The sequence below is a fragment of the Cucurbita maxima genome, unplaced genomic scaffold (assembly GCF_002738345.1).
Source record: "Cucurbita maxima cultivar Rimu unplaced genomic scaffold, Cmax_1.0 Cma_Scf00136, whole genome shotgun sequence".
NCBI lineage: Eukaryota > Viridiplantae > Streptophyta > Magnoliopsida > Cucurbitales > Cucurbitaceae > Cucurbita > Cucurbita maxima.
In genome coordinates this window covers 18,311-37,388 of record NW_019272152.1, presented here as the reverse complement: position 1 = coordinate 37,388, position 19,078 = coordinate 18,311, and the positions used below count along the sequence as shown (strand labels likewise).

The following is a 19,078-nucleotide window of genomic DNA, read 5'->3' as shown; positions in this document are numbered from 1 at the left end:
GTGAGTTGCTTGAGGGTAGTTTTGGTAATTTTTTTTAGCTCGGTTTTATAATTTCTAATTTATTTTTAGAAAAAAATGAGAATTTTAGTTGTTTTCATTTCATATAAATATTTATAAAATTGTGTTGAAAATTTGGAAACCACAAACCATATTTTCTTTTATTATTTTTTTTTTCTTCACTTGACATAATAAAAATTTATCCTATGATTTTTTTTTCTTTCATAATTAATGTCTAAAAATGGATGGCATTGAAATTAAAAAAAAAAAAAAGTTTAAAATTTAAAAATTACAAATAATTGAAGAAATGTTTTTTTATTTAAAAATATAAATATAAATAATAATGATGGCTAGTCGTATCCCCTATAATAATATATAACTTCATATAGGAATAATTGATGGCTAGTCGTATCCCCCTATAATACATACATCTTAGGTCACTTAGAGACATTGACATGATTTTTCCAAAACGTTGTATACTTACACATATAATAAAAAATTACATCATGAAAATAAAAAAAAAAAGCAATAAATCGACGTAACACAAGGGATTTGACATGTAGAGAACATACCGTCATGGACAATGCACCTTAAACAAATAAGACGACGACAACAAACCATTATATTTATTTTTATTTAAAATAATACGTAAATATTAGAGTTTGCATTTTTGGTAAAATAATCAATTTGAATTTGAATTTAAATCTCCAAACTTTCCAAATGAATAATTAAAATTAAATTTTATTTTTTATTTTTTCATCCAAATTTCAAATTAGAGATATTTAGAAATTTAAAATTTATTTCTAATGGTTTAAAAATTTGAAATTAACTAAAGATATTTATCCATTTAAAAAATAATAATTTAAAATCAAATTAATACGTCACTTACTAAATCCCTAAATTTGAAGATACCTATCTTGGTTTTGGTCCAAACAGAATAACTGTCATATTAATTAAATAAAAAATTCGGTAAAATTTATATTTTCATTTAAAAATTATTTAATAAAGATAAAAACTAACTATTAAATATATTTCTAAAAAAGAAAAAAAAAAGACAAAAATGAATATTCCAAAGTAATTATCTCTCGGGACCCCATCTTCTTCCGTTTGATAGAAGACTAAGTCAACTGCTTACTTCATCTTCAAAGTCCACGTGTACAATCCAAAACCCTAACATAACGACGCTAAATTTTCCGTGCCGGTTTACAGGCAAAAAGGGAAAAAGTACCAACGCCGTATACTGACGGATCTATTCAATTCGGATCCGAGCCTCAGGTATGGAGTGAGGTTCGGACCGAGAACTAAGCTTTTGAAGTCCTCGAAGGCTCAAACAAGTATGATGTTAACTTTGAGCAGTTCGAGCCTGGTAAAATCTCTGATCACTAGCCCTAGAGCTTGTTAATCGACGCTGAATTTCAAGTTCCTCGAATTCAGGTAAGAATTTTGGCTGTTTTGAACTAGTTAGTCAACTGTGTAAGACTTCGTTTGGGATTGTGGAAAGGTTTCGTGCTTTTTGAATTGAGTTTATTCTATATGTGATAGTGAATTTGAGGACGAGATATCTGATCAATGGAGATCTTACTTTCAGGATTTCGGAGATAGGTAATGCGTGAGTTGATCCGTCTCTTTGGTGGTTTTTGAGGCTGATTCGCGTCAGTACAGAGCTGAATTCAACAGGCTGCGGAGTCTTCTGTCTTAATTTTGCAGCTATAGGTTATATTACAGCATATTTTAGAATTTTCGTCGGTTTCTTTAGCAGTTCGTTTGGTTTGGAGATAGAAGATGGCGCAGAGTAACTGGGAGGCAGATAAGATGTAGATACTTCTCTTCAATTTTCCTTTTATTCATTGTTAGATGCTTCCGTTACAATCTTTTGTTAGAATTTCATTTAATAATACTTTTCCATAAATTCTCGTTGATTTTCCAGGCTCGATGTGTACATTTATGATTACTTGGTGAAGAAAAAATTACATGCCACGGCTAAGTCTTTCATGAATGAAGGAAAGGTCGCTCCAGATCCAGTAGGTAATACTTCAAAAAGATCTGTCAGTTTTTGTTCAATAAATTTCACGTGGAATAAGAACTAATCTAGTTCTACTCTGATTTTCCTTCATTATGGTTATATTTTATCATGTATCTCAACTGCTCAGAGCGTGATCAAGAAGGTTACTAAGTACACTCAAGTTGAGTGTAAAGGGGAGGAGAATGTTCATATCGGAACTAGATTACTGTATTACATTCTGTGCTGTGATTTATAATAGAACATTGTGTTGACGATATGAATCCTTGCATATGATGATGTGCAGCAATTGATGCTCCTGGAGGTTTTTTGTTCGAATGGTGGTCTGTATTCTGGGACATATTTATAGCAAGGACAAACGAGAAACATTCGGAACCTGCTGCAGCATATATAGAGGTGACTTTCTCAACTTATTATTGTTCAGAACCATCCACAGAATTACTAGCCTTGTGGATTGAATTGATGCCAAGTTCAATTGGATTCCCTTTGTTGCATATGTCGTATTTGCAGGCACAACAAATTAAATCGAAGGAACAACAACTGCAGATACAACAACTGCAGCTTATGCGTCAAGCTCAGTTACAACGAAGGGACGGTGCTCACCCTTCACTCAGTGGTTCACTGAATGCTGTTAATTCTGAAGGAATGCTAGTGCAACCAACAGCAACTGCTCTGGCAGCAAGGATGTATGAGGAGCGCATGAAAAACCCTAATGCTATGGATTCAGAGACATCCCAGCCACTGCTTGATGCAAGGGTGGCCCTCATGAAACCATCTACAAACCATCCAGGGTAAGTTCCCTTTTATTTTGTTTATTCTTTTTATGAATGTTTGCTTGAACCTAATGTGTAGATAATGCATTCTTCTTGGTTCCTTGAATTACACAGACAGTTGGGAAACTCTGGAAGTGTGAATGCAGCATTGCAGCAGATGCAGGCCCGAGCTCAGCAGCCCACGGTAATTGGTTTATTTAGCATCTCTGCTATTTGTTTCTTTATTTGTATATATAGCTGCAATGTCGATCTATAATCTTGTATTTGTAGGATATTAAACAAGAGGTTAATATTGGTGGTACTCAAAGGTCATTACCTATGGATCCATCTTCAGTTTATGGGCCAGGGTTAATGCAGTCAAAACCTGGAATGGGAAACACAGGTTTGAATACTTCCTAAATGCTTCCCTCTTGACATTCGCCATCGAGGCTTCTATAAATTCTATTATTCACGACACCAACATTCTTTATGTCAGCATTGATATTCAAACTTCTTCAGTTATACCTTGCCCTCAGAGATTGTCATGATAAAATGATTGCATGAAATTTCTACATATGTAGACTGCATGTAATGAGATGACACGATTCAACTTATTCAAATCCGTCAAACTGCGAAGGGAAGCTAGTTGAATAGTTACTGAATCTTGACTTACGCTGTCCTAAGATGACAAGTTGACACCTATAAAAAACATTGAAGTGGCTAAACTAAAAGGAAAGTGATATTACCAAGAAATCCTACCACAAGTGAAGGCCTACACCTACAGAAAATATATATCGAAGACCCAGGGAGCTCCTAAAAAATTTAGCATAATCAGAGTTATCTGTTGTTTGTGGCAGTTCTCTTCCCTCTAATTTGATTTTAAATGTAGAATGTTTCTGGTAACATCTGTTACTCTTTCTGATCGTAGTTTTTCAAATAAATCTGGAGAGTGTGACACAATTTGCTCGAACAATTGCTCTTTTTTATTATTATTATTATTAAAAAAAATAAGGTACTAAAGTATGATTACTGTTCTATTTAATTTGTTTGCAGTTTAACATGTATTTAATTAATCTTTCCAAACCTGCCTTGCCTGTTTGAATGCGTTCGGAGTTGGCTAGAAGATACTTGCCTTGAACTCGGCTGGTCCATTTGCGTCACTAAGATAATGGAGATAGTTTACTGCAATGCTTCCTGTAACTTTAACTTTGAGGTCCATTCTCCATATCTTGAAAAACTTGTGTTTATATTCCAGGATTGAACCCTGGACTCAATGGTCTACCATTGAAGGGATGGCCTTTAGCTGTAAGTTATATTTCTCCCTTTCTTTAGATTAAGGATATTCGAGTATGCTTTCAAGTTCACATTTGTGGCCTTTTCCTTAGCAGGGTATTGAGCAAATGAGGCCAGGTTTAGGTGCACAGGTTCAAAAGCCTTTCCTTCAGAGTACTAATCAATTTCAGCTCTTACCGCAGCAGCAGCAGCAGCAGCAACTCTTGGCACAGGTCCAAGCACAAGGAAACCTTGGTAGTTCGCCTATGTACAGTGACATGGATCCACAAAGATTCAGAGGATTACAAAGGAATAATTTAAATACAAAAGATGGTCAACCAATTGCGAATGATGGATCAATTGGCTCACCCATGCAGTCAACTTCATCGAAGGTATGTTTCCTTCCGGAATTGCACGCCATCTCGAATCCTAGTACTTTCTGTCTTGATTCATGTTAAGGTAATCTAAACTGTTGAAGGCACACTTTGCAGATGAATATTCCACAAATGCAACAATCTTCTTCCCAACAGCAGGATGGCTTACATCCTCAGCAAGTACAACAGGTCTGCCTAAACTTATTTTCTTTTCCTTACGCTCCATAAGTTCAAGGAACTAAGTAGTTACTAATCTATCCGAGTACCGTTAACAGCATTCTTTAACATTTTACAATCAGAAACTTCCTTTTTATGAATTAGAAAACTTATAATTGTTAATTGAATGTGTGTTGCAGAACCGAAAAAGGAAGGGACCTTCATCATCTGGTGCTGCTAACAGTACTGGAACAGGGAATACCCTTGGACCTAACTCCCAACCATCAACTCCGTCAACTCACACTCCTGGTGATGGAGCTGTTATTGCCCCTAATATGCAGAATGTTAATAGCATGCAAAAGGGTGGTTTAATTATGTATGGGAATGATGGACCGGGAGGCCTTGCATCATCCACAAACCAGCTGGTAAAGGAACTTATTTACTCAAACATGTTTTTTACTTTAACATGTTGAGGATTCCACATCGGAAAGATGAAAAGACCTCCCGATCAATTGGTTTTAAGATTGAACCCCATGTCTAGTACAACAATATGTTGTCTTCATGATAAAGAGACAACATTCTAACTAGGGCTGCGGTATGAACATTTGCTTATATTACAACCTATGCATCAGTTTAGTATATAATAGTTCACGTTACAACCTATACATCTGTTTGATACTTTGAATCATATCTTTTTTAGCTTTCTTTCTTTTCAGATCTCAATGTTCTAGAGTTTAGAATCCCATGGTTACCACCCACTTTCATAAGGTCATGTATGTGTAATTGATATGAAGTTGTGATGGCAATCGTCAAATATCCATGTACTTTTCTTGTTTCATGTTTGGCCATGTCTTCTTAACTTGCCATAAAATATACATTATTTTGTGTTGAAAAATCATTAAAAGACAATAGCGTTTCTATGTATGGCACTCAGTTAGTCCGTTTACGATAATATTTTATTATTTCCCATTTCAGGAGGACATGGAACATCTAGGAGATATTGGCTCCTTAGATGATAATGTGGAATCGTTCCTGTCACATGATGATGGGGATGGAAGGGATTTGTTTGGCACGTTGAAGCGGAACCCTTCGGACCATGCTGCTGAAAACTCAAAGGGTAATCCATGATTACTTCATTCAAACAGTGGTCATGGATGTCCTGGTTCTGATAGACTATACCATTGGTTTTGTGTCCCTCCCCCATTTTAGGTCCTTCTTTTAGTGAAGTTGGTTCCATGCGTAAAAGCAACAGCAAAGTTGTGTGCTGTCATTTCTCTTCGGATGGAAAGTTATTGGCAAGTGCCGGTCATGACAAAAGGGTATTAATCATTGTATTTCTTCCGTGATCTTTATTGCAGATACTGATCTGGATTTCCATGAGTGAAATGTGAACTCCTTCGTAATTGTCTCTTTATAAGAGTTGATGTGCCGCCCAACCTTTTATTTTTATTAGCTTAATGGGATCATCTCCTCGACTTCCTTTCTTCTGTACGCGTGTCATTTTGGCTTGGGTTTGTGTAAAAGTTTATGCATTATTTTACCGAGACGTAATATTGATGCTTCAAATCTTTCATAGTAGTGCTGTGCAATTCTCTTTCAATTCCTTTTATGCCACGAAGAAGGTAGATTCCGAGTACTGCAATTCAGATGGAAAGTATTTTGAAAAAGAAATGCTACCAAAAATGAATTCACTCCCAACTGCATAATTTGGATCGTATACTAGCAAACCTTGTTGAAATATTTTGTCATCCGGACATCCAATACGTTCATATAACTATGCTAGTACATATAAATGTTTGATGTTCACTTGTTGATATTTATTTTCATTCTTATTATTTTATATTTAGGTTGTTATCTGGAACATGGAGACATTGCAAACTGAAACCACATCAGAGGAGCACACTCTTATCATTACTGATGTTCGTTTCAGACCCAATTCAACTCAGCTAGCAACATCTTCCTTTGATACAACTATTCGACTTTGGGACTCAGCGCAAGTAGGTTTATTCTTTTAAATTCACTTCCACAAAATATATTTTTTGTTGTCAGTTATTTCGATTGATCTATCATTGAGTACCTCTCCCTTGCTCATTATAAATGACTGTTGGATCTCTTCTTGCAGCCGACTTATAGTTTGCATGCATATACTGGACATAACGCGCAAGTGGCATCCCTTGATTTCCACCCTAAGAAGAATGAGATTTTCTGCTCTTGTGATGCAAACAATGAGATTCGCTACTGGCACATCAACCAGGGCTCTACCCACGTCTCCAAGGCTAGTCAAAAGATCCTATTCATTTGCTTCATTCTTTCAAATTCCCAGTCTACTTTTGCTGTTTTATTAGCAGTTAAATTTCTAGTCTAAATTCAAGTTTGTGAACCAGGGTGGCTCTGCCTCTACCCAGGTAAGATTTCAGCCAAGAATAGGGCAACTTCTGGCTGCAGCATCAGATAGCGTGGTTTCTATCATTGATTTCGAGTCAGACAGGCCAACACTCTCATTAAAGGTAAAAAAAAAATGAAGTAAATTTCAAGAAAAATGATTAATGTAGTGTTCTGTTTCCTGTCATTGCAATTCTCAGTTCATGTTCTGCATATTTATCCATCTATAACAATATATAAATATTTTTTCGTATGAAAAGTAGGATTGTAGTTTCAACACTAGGATTGTAGTTGATGCATCTATGCCAAGTATAAGACTGGTTGTGGACCTGTCGTCATTAAGGTTTGAAAAATTATTAGGCTAAATATATGTTTAGTCTCTAATGTTTGAATGTTTCTTTTTCACTTTAGTCTCTTACTTTTGGTAAATGTTAAGATTGACTAATGATAATTTTAATGACATATATCATAGTCTGAATTGAAAGGGACCAAGCTTTAGGTGCACCTCCAAGACGAGACACCCTTAGGAAGCCCTGAGGCTAAATGCATACTAGTAGTCAAATGAATATTATGAGGGGAGAAGATCTCCTTTCAGTGACAAGTTTCTGCATTTAAAATAATTGGGAAGTGGAGAAGCTTTCGGATATCTCTATAAATCAGGGCAATCCATCCAAAAGATTTCGATAGATGGAGCCAAAACTGGTACTAAATCCATAGAACAATGGAGAAGAAGATGGGATTGTGTTTTATGATCTTTTCTGCACATAAAGCAGTAGTTGGAATTGAGAGTAATCCATAGAACAATGTCATGTTATATGATCTCCTAGAAAAGAGTATTCAAAGGAAGATTTTCGCTTTGTTGGTATATCTATATTCCTAAACCCATGTGAATAAATTTGGATCAAGTAATGTTAATTCTTTGCTAAGATCTTTGAGGGGAGGGATTTAATACCGAAACTCCTAGAACGGTGTCAAGTCCAGTTCCAGCTATTGTCTTGATGGTTGAAAGCAAAATCAGTGAGGGAATACATGAGAGAAATCCAGTCTCAAGTATCTTGGTCAATCTTTAGGTTTTGTAAACTCAGGTCCTAATAAGCTTTTGAAGGGGTACCAAACTTGACTGATGAATACATTTTTGCAATTAGAGATTGCCTAAACTCTAGAGAAGGTAGTTGAGAGAGAACTGTTTATTCTCCCAAATTTTGATGTTAAGACCATTGCTCACATGAAAATGAACTCTAGACACCAAGAGATCTCTAAGCTTAATGGTATCTGTGCATGATCAATACATTTCATATTTGTAGAGAGAGACCACTGATGAGTTCACGTCCTGCGACACATAACTCTTAGCAATGGGCCAAATGCGATGGAAACTAAAAGAGCACCATCCTCTTCGATTTGGTAAACCTTTGAAGCCGTTTGTAAGAAGGGATATATTCTTATTACCAAGTTGTTCCCAAGATCCATTATCCTCGAGATGATTGGATACTCTTACATTTTTTCCAAACAACCAAATGGGATCCTCCTTTCGGTTTGATGCTATCCTTTAGAAGGTCCCTCGTATGTTTCTCCTTCTCCTGTTGAGGATTGTTGGGAGTGAGTTCCACATTGGCTAATTTAGGGAATGATCATGGGTTTATAAATGAGGAATACTATCTCCATTGGTATGAGGCCTTTTGGGGAAGCCCAAAACAAATCTACGAGAGCTTATGCTCAAAGTGGACATTATCATACCATTGTGGAGATCCGTGATTCCTGACATCTCCATGGAGGAAGCAATCTTTCTCGAGAATAAAAAATGGATGATAAGTAGGTGGACAAGTTTGAGAATGGGGCCTTGCTATTTTATAAGGTATTTGTAGAGGTTTGAGAAATTGCTAGGTTTAATGCATTTTTATGGGCCTCTGTCTCTTCATTGGATTTCTTGTAATTATCAGCTCTGTCTCATTCTTTTGGATTGGAATCATTCCTTTTAGTTAGTATTGAGACTTCTTTTGTGGGTTTGTTTTTTTGTATGGCCATTCTTCCATTTCGGTTTCTAAGAAAAGGTCTGAGAGTGGGGCCAACAAGAGAAGTCTTCCAACACCTCAACACACAAAAGCTACTAAAAGATCACCTAAATCATTACTATAATTAATACCAGAAATTTAAACCAGAAGATTCTTTAGAAAGTTTCTTAATTACAAGTATATTCAAGTGGCTGATGAGAATAATTTTCTTCACTTTTCAGGGTCACTCATCAGAGGTACATTCTGTTTGTTGGGATACAAATGGAGATTATTTAGCATCTGTTAGTCGAGATTCCGTCAGAGTTTGGTCGATCGCTTCGGGAGAATGCATTCACGAGCTCAGTTCCAGTGGAAATATGTTCAATTCTTGCGTTTTTCATCCAAGCTATTCCTCACTCTTGGTTCTCGGCGGTTACCAGGTTATACACTGCCTTAAATTATCATTATTTCATCATTACTTAGCTTTAGTTTACCTTTTGCTTCCGGTGATTCCATCTCATGCATTAAGAGCCCTATCACTTGGGAGTTTATTTATGACTCAATTGGTTGTGGTTCTGTCATGTTAATATCATCTTCAAGCCCATAATTTTTATAGTAAGAACAGTTTCAGTTAAGATGAAATACATAGAATATTTGTTAGAAAATGGTTACCGAATATGTTTATTTCACGTTTTTTGTTTCGAAAAGCGGTTTTCTATTGCAAAAGGAAATCCCATGTCATAAGGTATGCACTAAGGTGATTCAAATCCTCACTCCCACATATTTATTGTATTTCAAAAAGTAGATTCCACACAAAAAGCTCCACTTTTTCCATTTCTGTTGTTGATGACCTTGTTTCGGTGTGACGAAGCTGAGAACATTTTATGTGACTCGATAGACAACATTGAAGTAAATATTAGGAGTTGTTCGACATCGGTGCTGTACTACACGTGTTTTTTTTCTTTACACATGTCTGTAACTTGATTCAAATCTGATAAATTGCAGTCATTGGAGCTGTGGAACATGGCTGAGAACAAGTGTATGACAATGCCCGCTCACGAGTGCGTGATTTCATCGTTGGCTCAATCACCAATAACAGGAATGGTCGCGTCGGCGAGCCACGACAAATCTGTCAAGATATGGAAGTAAGAACACACAACTTCTCTGACATTAGTTGAGTCATTTCTGATTATACAAGTCTAGTAGCTTTTTTCTTTTCCATTTTTCTCAAAACTGCAGCTAAAAGGCTGAAAATGGAATTTTTAAAAGTTAAAAAAAAAAAAAAAAAAAAAAGTAGAGAAAGAAAAGCTATTTGCTGTATTCAAAATTTACCTTCCATTTTTCTTCATCATTTAGCGTTATTGTGGATAATAAGCGGTGTGGTGTTTTTCCCCTTACCTACTGGTTGTTTTCAAGGTTTCCCTATGTGGGGCTCATGTCTTGTCTAATGGATTTTAGAAATTGAACCTTCAACGACACCGTTTTAGTAGAGCTTAATCTTTAACTGTTTAAAGGATTTTTTCATTATGTTTGTTAAATTTTATTTTATTTTTATTTTTATTAATATTATTAGTATTTTGGTTATTACCATGCTTTAATTCTATTTTTAATTATAAAACAACTAGTTCTTTACGTTTTATTTAATTATTTTTTCTTGTAATAATTTTTTCATAAATCATTTAGTTGATTCTTTGTACATTTTTCTGGTGGGAATGTCTAAAACTAGGTCTTTGTTGAAGTCATATATATATATATATATATATATATGACAAATGTCAAATTTCATGGTGGGTCTAAGATTTTGTTAAATATGTAAATTGAAAAAAGATATTAATTACTATAATTAAAATAATTTTTATTTAAAATTTAGCAACACATTATAGTTCCTCGATGACGTCTTTTTTTTAGCTAAATAGGGCTGAAAATGAAAAAATAATAATAATAATAATAAAAAATAATGAATTGATTCCCATATCAAACGCATTGATTAAAAAAAAAAAAGAATTTTTTTCTTACTTGGATAAAATAATATGAAACTTTTATTTATAAGGATCAAATTATAAAATCCATTTTATAATTTGTAATTTAATTAGAAAAAAAATTCTTACATTCGAATCTTGGTGCACATGGGGAATGATACGGTTACATGTGCAACTCCATTGCATGCTACGTGGGGTAATGAAATCATGCCACGTGTTTCCTCGATCATTTTGGTCAGAGCAAATCATTGAGGACGAAGAAAGAAGCATAATATTTTTTTTTGTATATATATATTTTTTTTTTATATCTCAAAGTTTGCTGTCATAGCACCAAAGGTTAGTGCGTGTGGGGACCATTTTAATTTTTTTTCGTAAATAAATAGCAATAATTAATAAATAAATGAATAAAATAAATTAGGTACAAACTGGCAGATAATGTGGAGGTTGCATGGCTGCTTCCAAAATAAATGAATAAAATAAATTAGGTACAAACTGGCAGATAATGTGGAGGTTGCATGGCTGCTTCCACCTCTCATGGTCGCATACTCTGAACCTACATGTCTTTTGTCTTTTATTTCATTTTTTTTTTCACTTTTCCATTTAATTCTTAAAAAATTAAAAAACGAGTCAAAAATATTATTAAATTTTCAATATTGGATGATTTTCTTCACTTACTTTGTTAAAATGGGATTTTCAGAATGTAATAATTATATATATATTATTATTATTATTTTAATTATCTACAATTTTACTTTTGTTTTCTTGCAAATTAATTTATTAGGTGGAATTGATTTGAAATATTCTTGTTAATGATTGTTTCGTAAATTGTTTTTTACTCAAATTTGAATTTGGTTATTTATAATTAGAATGGAAGAAATGAAAAGGTTTTACTTTCTTACCTAAATTTTTTATTTAATAATTTAATTTTTAATCATCGATTCTAAATTTTGCTACACATATTAATGTTAGATATAAAATTTAATTTTAAATATGACTCTAAATTTTTTAATTTGTGTCTAATAAATTTATTTGTGAGGAGAAATAAAACAAGATTTAAAACATGGTTAATCACAATAACTTACTATAAAAAAAATTAAGAAAATCGTCCGTAAAGAAAATTCTTAGTCTAATATGGAAAAGACTTCAAAAAAAAATTAATGATTAAAATGTAACATTTAAGAGTTAACTTGTCATGGATTCAATTTATAAATTCTAAATTACCAAAAGCTTGAAAAAAAAACTTTATTTTTATTTTTATAATTTTATTATAAATTCAAATGATTTTTTTTAAGAAATAAAAAAAAACATATTTTTCCTTATTTTTTACTTTAAGTTTATTTATTTGTTTTGATATGAATTGGAATAAAAATAAAATAAAAAAAATTCCAAGTTTAATTTAACCCGACTTTCAAGTTTTTGTTTATTTGATCTTTTTTTTTATTATTATTTAATAGGTTTTTAAATTTTTATATTGCATTGACATATTCAATTTTATACAAAATTCATTAACCTATAAGATATAAAAGTTTGATAGTTTATAATGCTATTAAACATAAAATTTTAATTATATATATTACCATATTAATTAATATTTAAAATTTTTTAATATGAAATTAATTAAATAAATAAATTTATAATTTGAACAACATAGGATAAATCTGTTATAAAATTTGGAGACCATAATAATGACGTTGATGAAGAGCCTATTTATCGAAAATAAATAAATAAATAGCTGCATTTTTTTTTTTTTTTTTGTTCATGTTTTGTTGTGAAATCTCATATCAGTTGGGGAGGAGAATGAATCATTCTGTATAAGGGTGTGAAAACATCTCCCTAGTAGACGGGTTTTAAAAACCTTTACATGAAACCTAAGAGAGAAAATTCAAAGAGAACAATATTTGCTACCGGTGGGCTTGGACTGTTATAAATTGTATTAGAGCCAAACATCGAGCGATGTGCTAATAAGGAGGTTGAACCCTGAAGAGAGTGGACATGAGGCAGTGTGCCAACAAAGACGCCGAACCCCGAATAGAGTGGACACACGGTTGTGTGTCAACAAGGACGTTGAGCCTTGAAGGAAGGAGGATTGGGGGGTTTCACATCGATTGGAGAAGGAAACGAGTATCAACGTGAACATTGGACCTTGAAAAAATGGAATAGAACATTATTTATAAGGGTGTAAAAAAATGGATTAAAACATCGATTGGAGATGTGTCAATAAGAAGACTGAGCCATGAAGAGAGTAGACACAAGGCAGTGTGCCAACAAAGACGCCGAACCTCAAATGGAGTGGACACACGGTTGTGTGTCGACAAGGACGTTGAGCTTTGAAGGAATGAGGATTGGGGGGTCTCACATCGATTGGAGAAGAAAACGAGTATCAACGAGAACGCTGGACCTCGAAAAAATATAACGATAGTAAAAAGTGAGTTGTTTTATGTAACATATTTGATTGGGTGTCATAGTTTTCACAGGCATTCCATGACTTTCCAATTTGAAGGACTCCGCGTGTGCCCATAACGAGGACCACCGCCCAGGGCTGCCCTCTAGGAGGGTCTGACCGCCCTCCAAACTGGGGCAAAAGTCCCTCTTCTTTTTCTCTCTCTTTTTCTTTTAAAACAAAATTATTTATATACATATTTTTAAATATAATAATTTAAGAAAATGACTTCTTTTTTCCTTCTGAGCCCTACGAAAATAGCTTTGTCTTTTTCGTAAAAGACACAGGTATCCCATCATTTGTTTTTTTTTTTTTTTATAATTATATATTTACGTTTAAAATTCAAAAATATTTAATAATTCATTAAATTTTAATTTGAATTTAATATATATATTATTTGAAATATTTTAATTTAGTTAATTTTGGTAAAAAGTTTATATATTTTTAATACGAAATTAAAAGTTGAAGAGCTATTAAATAAAAAAAATTAATTTAAATAACATAATAAATATTTGTTGAAATTGAGCGGTTGAGATTAAATTTGTAAATTTGCTTTTATTTTTAATTTATTTGGACCAATTTCTACTATTTATTTAAAAAAAGTCAACTTAAGATTTTATATGGGTTGTGTTTGAAGCTACCTTGCATCATATTAAAATCATTTCAAAAGTGGTTTTCAGTTGACTTTGATTGTTTTTCTTTCTGCAAGACAAATGGCCTTTTGAAATTAAAATAAATATATTATTTAAAAAACTATATATATATATATATATATATATATATATATATATATATATATATATATATATATAATATGACCCATACTCGAGCCGAGAATGAGATTGAATGCACAGCTTCTCATTTGAAGTATGAAAGTGGTTGAGTCATAGCAGGTTGGGAGGAAGAGGAGTAACCTTCTCAAAGGTCGGGGGTTTAATACGAGCTATTTTTTCTATATACAATCTATCGCCAACCTCGATACATGTCACGGCGGCGAATCTTTTGTGAGATCTCACATTTGTTGGAGAGGAGAATAAAACATTTGTTTATTAAGTGTGTGGAAATCTCTTCCTAATAGACGTGTTTTAAAATCGTGAGACTGACGGCAATATATAATGGAAAAAAGCATACAATATTTGCTAACGGTGAGTTTCGACTGTTACGTCTTTCGAGTAAGGAGAACCGGAGCATTGGTCGAGAGAGAAATAAAAGGAATTTAGATTAAGAAAGTCTACATCCGACCAAAAACACTTTTTTTTATTCTGTTTTTTTTTTTTNTTTTTTTTTTTTTTATAATTATATATTTACGTTTAAAATTCAAAAATATTTAATAATTCATTAAATTTTAATTTGAATTTAATATATATATTATTTGAAATATTTTAATTTAGTTAATTTTGGTAAAAAGTTTATATATTTTTAATACGAAATTAAAAGTTGAAGAGCTATTAAATAAAAAAAATTAATTTAAATAACATAATAAATATTTGTTGAAATTGAGCGGTTGAGATTAAATTTGTAAATTTGCTTTTATTTTTAATTTATTTGGACCAATTTCTACTATTTATTTAAAAAAAGTCAACTTAAGATTTTATATGGGTTGTGTTTGAAGCTACCTTGCATCATATTAAAATCATTTCAAAAGTGGTTTTCAGTTGACTTTGATTGTTTTTCTTTCTGCAAGACAAATGGCCTTTTGAAATTAAAATAAATATATTATTTAAAAAACTATATATATATATATAATATGACCCATACTCGAGCCGAGAATGAGATTGAAAGCACAGCTTCTCATTTGAAGTATGAAAGTGGTTGAGTCATAGCAGGTTGGGAGGAAGAGGAGTAACCTTCTCAAAGGTCGGGGGTTTAATACGAGCTATTTTTTCTATATACAATCTATCGCCAACCTCGATACATGTCACGGCGGCGAATCTTTTGTGAGATCTCACATTTGTTGGAGAGGAGAATAAAACATTTGTTTATTAAGTGTGTGGAAATCTCTTCCTAATAGACGTGTTTTAAAATCGTGAGACTGACGGCAATATATAATGGAAAAAAGCATACAATATTTGCTAACGGTGAGTTTCGACTGTTACGTCTTTCGAGTAAGGAGAACCGGAGCATTGGTCGAGAGAGAAATAAAAGGAATTTAGATTAAGAAAGTCTACATCCGACCAAAAACACTTTTTTTTATTCTGTTTTTTTTTTTTTTTTTTACTAACCCCGCTTGGTCAATGCTCAACGAACTAAAACATTTCTTCATAAATTTCTCAGACCCCTTGAAAACACAAATAAACATACAAGAATATATATATACCCCAAGGAGAACAATATCGGCTAACAGTGGACGTTACAAATGATAATAGAGCCAGACATCTGACCACGTGGCTGCCTTCTCGCTGTTCCTCAAAGGGTAGATACGAGTGGTGTGCCAGTAAGAACGCTGGCTCCAAAGGGAGTGGATTTGGGGGTGGTTCCACATCGATGGTAGGAAGGAAAGAGTGTTAGCGACGACGTTGGACCCAAAGGGGTGGATTGTGATGTTCCATATTTGACTGGGAGGAGAACAAACCGTTATTTATAATTTATAATGGTGTGGAAATCTTCTTGTACAAGACATGTTTTAAATAAATGTTATATATATATATATATATAAATAAATGAAAGATAAAAAAAAAAAAAAAAGAAGCTTTTTTATTGATATTAAATAAAAGAAAAGAAATGGAAAATGGAAAATGAAAGTACAGCAATTCTGAAAAACCCAACCCTACCTGTTTTCTTTTATTCTTTGATCGTTCACTGCATAAATTACCCCAACACCAACACTCTAACATCATTCTTTCTATTTCGCTTTCTCTCTCCTCTTCTTCTTCTTCTTCTTCATCAATTCCACCTTCATTTTCTCTCTCTAAAAAGCCTCCGCCACTGCCCTCTTCCTCCATGAGAGCTTGTTTACGTACTCCCCCATGGGCAAGTACATCAAGAAATCCAAATCCTCACGGGAAATCACCCTCATCGACGCCTCTCAATCTTCTTCCTACATTGGCGTTCGAACTCGTGCCAAAACCCTAGCTCTTCAGCGCCTTCAGAAGGTTTCAAATTCTCCCCAGCCGTCGTCGTCTCCGGCCACCTCTGGCTCTTATCTCCAGCTCCGTAGTCGTCGGCTGCAAAAACCGATGAGTATTGCTGTTGCGAATGAGTCCAGGAAGCAGAAATTGACGCAGAGGAGTGCTGATGCTCGTGGCCGGAGAGTTAATGTAGATTCCAGAGGTTCCTCGAGATTGGGGGTTTGTTCTGTCGCTGCTGGTTCTATTGAGTCCGTCTCGCGTCGGCGCGTTGATGGCGATGTGAAAGAAGCGGCGGCGGCCGTGGCGGTGGTTGAAGAAATTGTGGTTAAGAAGAGTGAGGTTCAGGAAATTGTGAATATTCTCGATATTGGTGCTCAGGAAGACGCTTCGTTTGGAGAAAATAATTTTTCAGGAAATTGTGAATATTCTCGATATTGGTGCTCAGGAAGACGCTTCGTTTGGAGAAAATAATTTGGAATTTGAAGGTAGAACGAGGTAGGCCTTTCTCTTCTTCCTTGCATCCTCTCTGTTCATTTCTTTTTTATTGAATCGCCATTTTCTCTTCACATTTCAATGCTTCAAGACAAGGATTCATGTGTTTTTGGATAATTTTGGGGCTAGATTTCCATTTTTCTCTTCAATTTGACACAACACAGTGTTGTCACATACAAGTTGATCAATCTGTTCCGAGGAAATAGAGAGTACATTTTCAAGCATAATTAATCATCTCTGATTCGCCCTTCCAAAAATTATCACGCTTCTCTCTCCTGACGTACAAGTTCATACGCATACATTTTTTTACTCGAAATTGAAATGGACGAAAAACTGAAAATTCCATCAAAACTCGAGCATGTCGAGAAGTCCTTTTTCCCCCTTTTTCCCCTTTTTCATTTTGATTTTTCAGTAGCTTCCAGTCCTTTCGTGTTGTACATTAATTGAGAAGAGCATTTGTCTTTATCACATTTCTGTAATCGCGTCTAATATTGATTTCTATAGTCCTTTTATGCCTAAAAACTTTCGCAATCTTTCTAAACGCGCCTCACGCTGTAAGAATACTTTTGAAGGACTGTGCCTTTTGAATTGCTTTACCTTTATTCTCCTGTTCGTTCGTTTATCTAACTTCATCATGGCTACCTTTTTGTATTTTTTTTGCCCAATCCAGCGTGGGGCTCTATTGAATCACGTGAAGATTCCCCCGAAAAACTTTAACGTTCACCATTTCATTGTTCGTCCTTCAAATTGAAGGAGCTGAAATCTGTTCATCCTGCACGTCTTTTTGTTCCTATTTGAGGCATTCAATGAGTTGACATACTACATACGATTTATTTCTCAGAATAGCCGCCTCCATCCTCTGGCTTTGTTTACATATATGAATTGGTCTGTAGTTTTTGTTTAGATCAAATTCTAACCAGTGTTCATTTTACTGGGGAGCAGTAGGGAATCCACTCCTTGTAGTTTGATAAGGAAGGCCGACAGCATACGAACGCCGAGCTCTTCTACGAAGGTGTCAAGTACCACTGATGATAGGATACAGCTGCAGAACTCCTCTGCAACAGATGTTCCAACTGCTCAGGAAGTTGACGATTTCTTCAACTGGGCCGAAGGAGAGCAGCAGAGGAAATTCATTGAGAAGTAAGTGATACATTTTTCATTTTCAATATTGTTTTCGACGCCCTTTTAAACTTATCGTGAGGATTGAGCTAAATTCACATCAGGAGTATTACATTCCCGGTTAACTGCAGGTATAACTACGACCCAGTCACAGACAAGCCACTTCCCGGTCGTTATGAATGGGAGAAGTTGGACGATTAGACGACGAATTTCACTCAATATATCAGGATTCTGGACCTATTTTTCTCAATGTTCTCAGGTTATGTTGTGCTTATAATTGGTAGATAGTCAGATCTTAGTTTCTGTCACCCTTTTACTTGTAAAGAAGTAGGGCTGTACTAATGGCTGTAACATAACAAGAATTTGAATTACACAGCAAATAGGACTCAAGGCCTGAGGGCGCAGGGTGTATGGATTGGTGTAGGATTTAGGCCTTTGGGTAATCTGGGTAATTAGGTGAATGTGTGGGGTACAGAAATTTACTTAGATTTTTTTTTTTACTTTTACTCCATTTGTACTGTATTTTCCTTCCTATACTTGGACTGATGGAAACAGTGAAAAAAAAAACAAAGAACACTGTGATGGAATAACATTTTATCATCCCAATATCTTCTTGTTCTTTTCTCTCTTCTTCCTTGATTATCTTTGTTTGCAGTTCTTTCTGGTCCCAGTAGAGAACCTTGGTCCTTATCTCTCCATGCAAGACAAGTCACTCCACCTTCTTATTTAAGGATAAGCATCACTGTGATCAAGTCTCAAGCTGCTGGAGCGACACTGTTCAGAAAAGAATCAGAATTCAGAACCTACTATTTCATGACCCTGTGTAAGTCTCATTTTTTTGTTTTGGCTCCTTTCTTGTGGTGGCCCCCTCCCCTCTTTGCAATTCTTTTTTGTTTTCTGTAATGGCGTATGGGAAAGAATCTTATCTAATCCATCATTACTTCCTGCTTCCAAATGTTTGTTTTTTGTTTCTGCCGCTTGCTCCACTCACTCTGCTATTTTTCTCTCTCTTACTGTATATTTTATACATGTTCTACCC

At 34.2% G+C, this 19,078-nt stretch overlaps 2 protein-coding genes across 4 annotated transcripts; both read left to right on the top strand.

Annotated features, from left to right (window-relative positions):
• The first annotated feature begins 1,319 nt into the window (after positions 1–1,319).
• Positions 1,320–10,438, top strand: LOC111473655 (transcriptional corepressor LEUNIG_HOMOLOG-like). Of its 2 annotated transcripts, none has more exons than XM_023119118.1 (18): positions 1,320–1,431; positions 1,586–1,811; positions 1,925–2,022; positions 2,304–2,413; positions 2,528–2,808; positions 2,905–2,974; positions 3,061–3,172; positions 4,025–4,074; positions 4,158–4,433; positions 4,533–4,604; positions 4,772–4,996; positions 5,547–5,688; positions 5,781–5,890; positions 6,419–6,568; positions 6,694–6,846; positions 6,956–7,078; positions 9,184–9,381; positions 9,947–10,438. In XM_023119118.1, exons 2-18 carry the CDS (start codon positions 1,780–1,782, stop codon positions 10,088–10,090), a joined length of 2,346 nt encoding a protein of 781 aa, XP_022974886.1. In that variant the 5' UTR covers positions 1,320–1,431; positions 1,586–1,779; the 3' UTR covers positions 10,091–10,438. The 2 variants fall into 2 exon arrangements, with proteins under 2 accessions (XP_022974886.1, XP_022974885.1); XM_023119117.1 differs by having other exon boundaries at positions 4,155–4,433.
• A 5,739-nt stretch (positions 10,439–16,177) lies between these two features.
• LOC111473647 (cyclin-dependent kinase inhibitor 5-like) lies at positions 16,178–18,647 on the top strand. 2 transcript variants are annotated; one of them, XM_023119107.1, is made up of 5 exons: positions 16,178–16,227; positions 16,277–16,800; positions 16,874–16,923; positions 17,863–18,060; positions 18,171–18,647. In XM_023119107.1, the coding sequence occupies exons 2-5, from the start codon at positions 16,327–16,329 to the stop codon at positions 18,238–18,240; spliced, it is 792 nt and encodes a 263-aa protein (XP_022974875.1). In that variant the 5' UTR covers positions 16,178–16,227; positions 16,277–16,326; the 3' UTR covers positions 18,241–18,647. The 2 variants fall into 2 exon arrangements, with proteins under 2 accessions (XP_022974875.1, XP_022974874.1); XM_023119106.1 differs by having other exon boundaries at positions 16,179–16,227; positions 16,277–16,773; positions 16,841–16,923.
• Positions 18,648–19,078: the final 431 nt, after the last annotated feature.

Excerpts from the sequence above, each read along its gene's own strand:
- LOC111473655 (XM_023119117.1), top strand. The coding sequence starts at position 1,780 with ATGGCGCAGAGTAACTGGGAGGCAGATAAGAT. Across the intron at positions 4,075-4,154 it reads TGAAGGGATGGCCTTTAGCT|CAGGGTATTGAGCAAATGAG; the intron begins GTAAGTTATATT and ends CCTTTTCCTTAG. Across the intron at positions 6,847-6,955 it reads GCTCTACCCACGTCTCCAAG|GGTGGCTCTGCCTCTACCCA; the intron begins GCTAGTCAAAAG and ends TTTGTGAACCAG.
- LOC111473647 (XM_023119106.1), top strand. The coding sequence starts at position 16,327 with ATGGGCAAGTACATCAAGAAATCCAAATCCTCACGGGAAATCACCCTC. Across the intron at positions 16,924-17,862 it reads GAATTTGAAGGTAGAACGAG|TAGGGAATCCACTCCTTGTA; the intron begins GTAGGCCTTTCT and ends ACTGGGGAGCAG. Across the intron at positions 18,061-18,170 it reads CAGAGGAAATTCATTGAGAA|GTATAACTACGACCCAGTCA; the intron begins GTAAGTGATACA and ends GGTTAACTGCAG.